The sequence below is a fragment of the Entelurus aequoreus genome, linkage group LG01 (genome assembly GCF_033978785.1).
Source record: "Entelurus aequoreus isolate RoL-2023_Sb linkage group LG01, RoL_Eaeq_v1.1, whole genome shotgun sequence".
Taxonomy (NCBI): domain Eukaryota; kingdom Metazoa; phylum Chordata; class Actinopteri; order Syngnathiformes; family Syngnathidae; genus Entelurus; species Entelurus aequoreus.
In genome coordinates this window covers 57,503,108-57,510,560 of record NC_084731.1, presented here as the reverse complement: position 1 = coordinate 57,510,560, position 7,453 = coordinate 57,503,108, and the positions used below count along the sequence as shown (strand labels likewise).

General features: G+C 37.5%; 1 protein-coding gene across 3 annotated transcripts in view; it reads right to left on the bottom strand.

The window, feature by feature from the left end:
* Positions 1-376: 376 nt before the first annotated feature.
* srgap2 (SLIT-ROBO Rho GTPase activating protein 2) overlaps positions 377-7,453 on the bottom strand; it is a 246,448-nt gene continuing 239,371 nt past the window's right edge. For all 3 annotated transcript variants that reach the window (XM_062054845.1, XM_062054860.1, XM_062054852.1), the window contains exon 23: positions 377-1,373. In XM_062054845.1, coding sequence (XP_061910829.1) covers positions 828-1,373 — 546 coding nt within the window. In that variant the 3' untranslated portion in view covers positions 377-827. The remainder of the gene's footprint in view (positions 1,374-7,453) is intronic.

Genomic DNA, 7,453 nt, shown 5'->3' with positions numbered 1-7,453 from the left:
GCTTCCAGTTATCCTCATTATTAACAAACATACATAAACACCGTTAGAATCCTCCAACTCTTATTTTTACTGCCAGGTGTGAAGTATAATCCTATGAGCAAGCATGCTATCCCTTTTCTTACACGGCAGGGAAGGGATTCACGTGGCCCCGTCGTTTTGCGGCGCAGTGCGCTGAAAACGATGGAAAGTGCCATTTGGTCAAAGTTGGAATTGCCACAAAGCACAACCCCCCCAAAATTTGGTCACGTTTTCTGTGTCAGGTAAAGTGCGACCATGTGAATTCCCGACTGGGGAAACCTCCTTGCCGGTATTGCAGGTACGCAAAATGATGCCGTCATGCAACCTGAAAGGTGTTTAGCTGCCACACACACACACACACACACACACACACACACACACACACACACACACACACACACACACACACACACACACACACGCACGCACACGCACGCACACGTGTGTGTACAGTCCTACATCACATGTACAAAAAAGGAAACGCTGGCTTTCAGTGGACCCCGACTCCCAGAAGAAGAGCTGCAGGAGAAAAGCAGCAGAATGACCAGCAGCTTGTATTATTGCTATATTTAGAGTTGTCACTTTTCTTCTGCATCCAGTCTTTCAAACGTCCAGCAGCAAGACTGTTTTTATTTCACCAGACCTCTTTTTAGGACCCAAACAGTCCCTTTTCGCTAGAATGATACAACAAAAAAAAAAGGTGGAGAACATTTTGGCCCCGCCCACTGAAAAGCAGCAGGTGTTCCCAGGTGAGAAACATGAGGAGTGGCGTGAAGTCCACCGGACTAAGTGCGAGAAGTGAGGAGGTGCTAGGCCGGGCAGGACTTGTCGCTGGACTGGGAAGGAGGCGGAGGAGGAGGCGCATGGGGGAGGGAGTGTGTGTGCCCCCCGGGCGGAGGAGGAGGCGTAAGGGGCACGGCGGATGTCGGGGACCCTGTGGCCGAACCGGCGCTCTTCGGGAACACCACCGGCTTGGGCCGGGTGGCCGGCGGACGCAGCTCCCGGAAGGAGGGCACGGAGGAGGAGAGGGAGGAGGAGGAGAGGGAGGGCGAGGTTGCGGAGGGCAGGGGGCTCCTCGGCCGGCCCTTAGCGGCCCGGAAGGAGGAGGGCACGTCGCTGGCGGAGGAGGCGCTGCGCTGGAGCGGGTGGGCGTGGGAGGGGCCCCCGTCGCGCAGCAGGCGGGAGTGGAGCGGGCTGGAGGGCTCCGAGGCTCCGCCTCCTCCTCCGCCGCCTCCGCTCACGACCTTGAGCTGCTCGAGTGTGTCCAGGACCACGTCGGGGGTGTGCTTGGAGGTGCTCTTACGTTCCAGCTCCCTCAGCTCAGTCAGGGCCGAGCTCATGGCCGCCTCGATGTCCTGAAACACGAACAGGCAACTTGACTTCATACCACTCTTAAAAATGCTCCTTTTAGTTATCGCAACAACCTTTTCTGGACTATAAGCCGCTACTTTCTTCCCAAGCTGGGAACCCTGCGACTTATACAAATGTGCGGCTTATATATGGATTTGTATAAAACAAACTTACATAATAATCACACGGAGATCGAAAAGGTGTGTTATTGTTTGTGAGTGTGTGTCAGAAGTATAAGTGCTGTTCTGGCGACTAGTCCATAGCGTTTTCACTCATGTGTATTCTTCATTTATCACTCCAAGCAACGTTTGTTCGTTTTACAATATAACTAAAACAATTCTTACTCACTAAAGCGTCCCATGTGTGATGTCTGTAGGAGTGTTTTCATGCATATTTTTACGTCCTATAGTAATGTAATCAAGCTAGCATTGTGAGCATTAGCGAATATGCTACCAGGTTTACGAGTGCCTGTGTTAGTATTATTAACTTACAATGGCATTCTTTTTTCGTACGCTTCGAATCCCGCGGTTTATAAGACGGTGCAATTAATTTACAGGGTTTTCTTCGCTAATGCCCATAATCTTTTGTGTTCAAAAGTTTCCATTAAATGCTAGCAGAGGCACTGCAAAAGTGTGTTATTGTTTGTGCTATGGCGCCATCTTTTGAACGAGTTTGCTCACTGCAGGTGCTGTAGGTTGAAAACGTACTTCCTGTTTTAATGCCTTGAACTGGAAGTATAACCCTCCATAGCGTTTCTGCTCGAAAGGATTCTTCAATCATCACTCCAAACAATGTTTGTAGGTTTTACAATATAACTAAAACTATTCTTACCTACTAAGTGAGTGTTTTCATGCATATTAAGACAAACTTTAATAATCCACAAGGGAAATTGTTCCACACAGTAGGACGGAAAGGAAAATGATGGAAAGGATAATGCACATATTTGTATGTGCTATTGTAATGTAATCAAGGCAGCCTCGTCAGCATTAGCTAATATGCTAACACCTTTTTGAGTGTCTGTGTTAGTATTATTAACTAACAATGGCATTCTTTTTGTATTGTTTCAGTTTTACAAATTCCTCAGTAAAATCACCAAAACGTCACCGTGGAGTTATTGAGTCTGTTCAGTTGATTGGAGAGCTAGCTTGAGCAGCTAGTGGGTCCATGAGGATGACTTCTGTTTTGTTTTTTTTATCCGTCGTTTTACTGCCGTGTTACAGACACCGTTTGGAAACAATTAAGGTATGTAAATAAACATTTAGACAGAATATTTCTGTGTAAATAACTCATTTAACAACGTATATACAGTATCTGCAACTTATAGTCCGGTGCGGCTATTATATGGAAATCTATCTTATTTTCTAAAATATAGTGGGTGCAGCTTTTATACTGGTGCACTCTATAGTCTGTTTAGCTGATTGGAGAGCTAGCTTCCACAGCGAGTGGGTCCATGACCATGACTTCTGTTTTGTCTGTTCAGCCGTTTTACTGCCAAACAAATAACCGGTCACAATAACCGGGATATGAAATTCTCATATTGTTAACGTATTTTTTGGAGTATAAGTCGCACCGGCTGAAAATGCATAATAAAGAAGTAAAAAAAAACATATATAAGTCGCACTGGAGTATAAGTCGCATTTTTTGGGGAAATTTATTCGATAAAATTCAACACCAAGAATAGACATTCGAAAGGCAATTTAAAATAAATAAAGAATAGTGAACAACAAGCTGAATAAGTAACCATAAATAACCAACTGAGAACGTGCCTGGTATGTTAACGTAACATATTATGGTAAGAGTCATTCAAATAACTACAACATATAGAACATGCTATACGTTTACCAAACAATCTGTCACTCCTAATCGCTAAATCCCATGAAATCTTATACGTCTAGTCTCTTACGTGAATGAGCTAAATAATATTTTTTTATATTTTACGGTAATGTGTTAATAATTTCACACATAAGTCGCTCCTGAGTATAAGTCGCACCCCCGGCCAAACTATGAAAAAAACTGAGATTTATAGTCCGAAAAATACGGTATATCCCTACTGTATTGTTACACTCATCATTTCAATATGTATTTTACACCTGGAAGAAAGAGAAGACATATGGAGGCATTTTACTTTTGAAACGGTAAAAAACAAGATATGTTGTAAACCCTGTGGCTCGATTTTCTCCGGTAAAGATACGGCCAACTTGAAAACAGTGTAATCATCAGGACATCTACACAGCAGTAAGTTGGCCTAAACTAAAATTTCCAAATGACTCAGTCTCATACTGTACTAAGTTAGTATTAAATACATTAGAGAAGGAGCAACACTGCCTACTCTACCACTACTTTTGTTTTTTTTTAGTTTGACCGCCAATCAAGAATAAAACTATTTTGTTTCTTCATGTGACCATTTTAGTCATATATTAATCAACATTTGAATTTTTTTTTTTTTAAATTTCAGTTAAAATAACAAACACAATAAGGTTAGTGTGAAATGTACTAGAATGCAGGTGAATGCTTGTTGTGAATTTAGTTTTGAGATGCTCTGCAATAGTAAATATTTAATAAAAGTGCTTTCAAGACAACTTTGAAGATGCATTGTCTGTTATACTTTATATTTTAGTCGACAAAATTTACTGTAATTTCAGTCAACTAAGACAGAGGTGTCAAACTCAAGGCCCGGGGGCCAGATGTGGCCCTGGAAAGCCTGGAAATAACATGTATCAATAAGTACTAGGGCTGTGAATCTTTGGGTGTCCCACGATTCGATTCAAAATCGATTCTTGGGGTCACGATTCGATTCAAAATCGATTTTTTTTTTTCAATTCAACACGATTCTCGATTCAAAAACGATTTTTTTTTTTTTTTTAATTTTTTTTAAATGAAAACATTACACAAAAATACCATAATAATGCAATACAATTTCAAAACCAAACCCAACCCAGCAACATTCAGAATAGCAATAAACAGAGCAATTGAGAGCAATTGAGGACACACAAACATGACACGGAACAATCTAAAAGTAGTGAGACAAAAATTAATATTATCAACAACAGTATCAATATTAGTAACAATTTCAACATAGCAGTAATTAAAAATCCCTCATTGATATTATCATTACAAACATTATTAATAATAAAAAAATGAACAATAGTGTCACAGTGGCTTACACTTGCATCGCATCTCATAAACTTGACAACAAACTGTGTCCAATATTTTCCACAATGATATAATAAGTCATATTTTGGTTCATTTAATAGTTAAAACAAATTTAAATAATGGATCCCATATTCCAATATATGACTCATTATTATCTAAACTAAATGCAGTTTTTTCTACTGATATCATCTCCATAGCTTGGGTGTACCAGTCAGTATGAGTTGGACTATCAACATCTATCCATTGTTTTAATATTACCCTTTTTGTTATTATGCATATTGAAAGAAATGCATTTTTACTCTTTGATGACACGTTACTAAATTGATGGAGATCCCCAAGAATACAAGTTTGCAGTGTCATTGGGATATTTATATTAAGGACTGTGATTGCTTCTTTTGTTGTTTTCAACCATAACCTTTTTATTCTCTGACATTCCCACAATAAATGAACAAGAGTTGCCTCGGCTGCCCGACACTTCATACATAACTTGCTATCTACTACACCAATTTTAAACAGCTGAGAAGATGTAAAATACAATCTATTCAATATCTTAAATTGAGTCAGTTTATCTTTAATGCTTCTAAAGGGCTTATTGGCATTTTTCCAAATATCATTCCATGATATGTCTCTTTCATCTAAAATACATCATTTGCATTTCTAGTGTGGTGTTCATTTATTATTCCATAAAATAGTTTAATTAATTTCTTAAATGTATCTTGATTAAAAAGTGCATCTTCCAGTTCATGGCTATTTAAGGACATACTTTCAGAGGATATGCATTTATTTACAGCGTGTTTTAAAGAGATAACATTTCTGGGTACATTATATTGATCAACTAAATCATTGAACGGTTTAAAAGAGTTTTTATTAATAATATGATGAGGTTTAGTAATACCTCTGTCTTTCCATGTTGTCCATTTAAACACATTTTTATTAATTATGATATTAAGATTGTACCAAAGCGGTTGATTTACAGATGTCATTGGGTTGATTCCTAGTATTTTCTGGCACAGTTTTAGAATATTAAAAGTGGCTTCTATTGGGCTCTGCCTCAATTCATTAGGTATCTTTTTAATATAATATAAACTCCCTACATCAATGTCCAAATTCATTAACATATTTTTTTCTATGTTGATCCAGTCCTTATCTGCAGAAGAATGAAATAAGTGGCTTGCTTGTTCACAACCGAAGGAGATATAATAATGTAAGAAGTTTGGTAATTGTAGTCCTCCTTTATCTTGTGTACAAGACAACCTTAAGTATGAACAACTGGCCTTCTTTCCACACCATATAAAATGTGATATCATTGTATGTATTTTCTTAAACCAACTTTTATTAATTAGGACAGGCATAATTTTCAATATATAATTAACTGCTGGCAGTATACTCATTTTTACTATGTTCACCCGACCCCAAAGTGATATTTGGAGATGTGACCAGCGTTCCATTTTGAATTCAATCTTATTTTTTAAATGTTTAAGATTTAGATCTCTGCTTGTATAAAGGTTTGGTGTAATGTGTAGTCCAAGATATATGATTTCTGCCTCTTTCCATTTAATTTTGGAGTTCTGAACTTGTGATTTCTTGCAGTGTTTATTAAGTGGTAATATGTCACATTTGTCCCAATTGACTTTATACCCTGATAAACAGCCATATTCAGTGATGACATTATTGATATAGTGAAGAGAGGAGTTAACATGTGACAGGTAGAGAATTATGTAGTCACAATACATCGATAGCTTATTATACTGAGAGCCAATTTTTATACTATGAATATTATTTTCACTTCTTATTTTTGCAGCTAAGGGTTCAATAACCAAATTAAATAATAATCCAGATGCAGGACATCCCTGTTTTACTCCTCTTTTTAACGAAAAAGGTTCTGAAATATGATTATTGGTTTTGACTGATGCCATGGGACTTGTATAAAGCATCTTAATCCATTGAATAAAATGATCTCCAAATCCAAATTTACGTAATGTGCAAAACATAAATGACCAGTTTATGCGGTCGAATGCCTTCTCCGCATCAACAGTACATACTGCTGTGGGATAAGGGAGACTTCTAGCATAGTAAATAACATTAAACAATTTCCTTGTATTGTCTGAAGATTGTCGACCTTCCATGAAGCCAGTTTGGTCAGTATGAATTCATTTTCCTATTACATTTGATAATCGTGTGGCTAAGATTTTTGCAGAGATTCAAAAGGATTCTCTATTCATTCAATACATAGGATTTCAGCAGGATCTACCCCAGTCTGCTGACATGCAAGCAGAGTAGTAGATTTTTGTAAAAAGCTTTTATAATTGTAAAGGACAATGTTTTATCAACTGATTGCAATAATGTAAATTTGTTTTAACTATTAAATTAACCAAAAATATGATTATTTAATCTTTGTGAAAATATTGGACACAGTGTGTTGTCAAGCTTATGAGATGCGATGCAAGTGTAAGCCACTATTGTTCATTTTTTAAATTTTTTATAAATGTCTAATGATAATGTCAATGAGGGATTTTTAATCACTGCTATGTTGAAATTGTAACTAATATTGATACTGTTGTTGATAATATTCATTTTTGTTTCACTACTTTTGGTTTGTTCTGAGTCGTGTTTGTGTCTCCTCTCAATTGCTCTGTTTATTGCAGTTCTGAGTGTTGCTGGGTCGGGTTTGGTTTTGGAATTGGATTGCATTGTTATGGCATTGCTGTGTATTGTCTTATTGGATTTATTAATTTAAAACAAACAAACAAAAAAAAAAACTTTAATAAATAATACACATTTTTTTTAAAATCGATTTTTTAAAAATGAGAATCGATTCTGAATCGCACAACGTGAGAATCGCGATTCAAATTTGAATCGATTTTTTCCCACACCCCTAATAAGTACTGTAACTTTTTTTACTAAATGTATTCTTTCTTTCTATTTTGGGAGA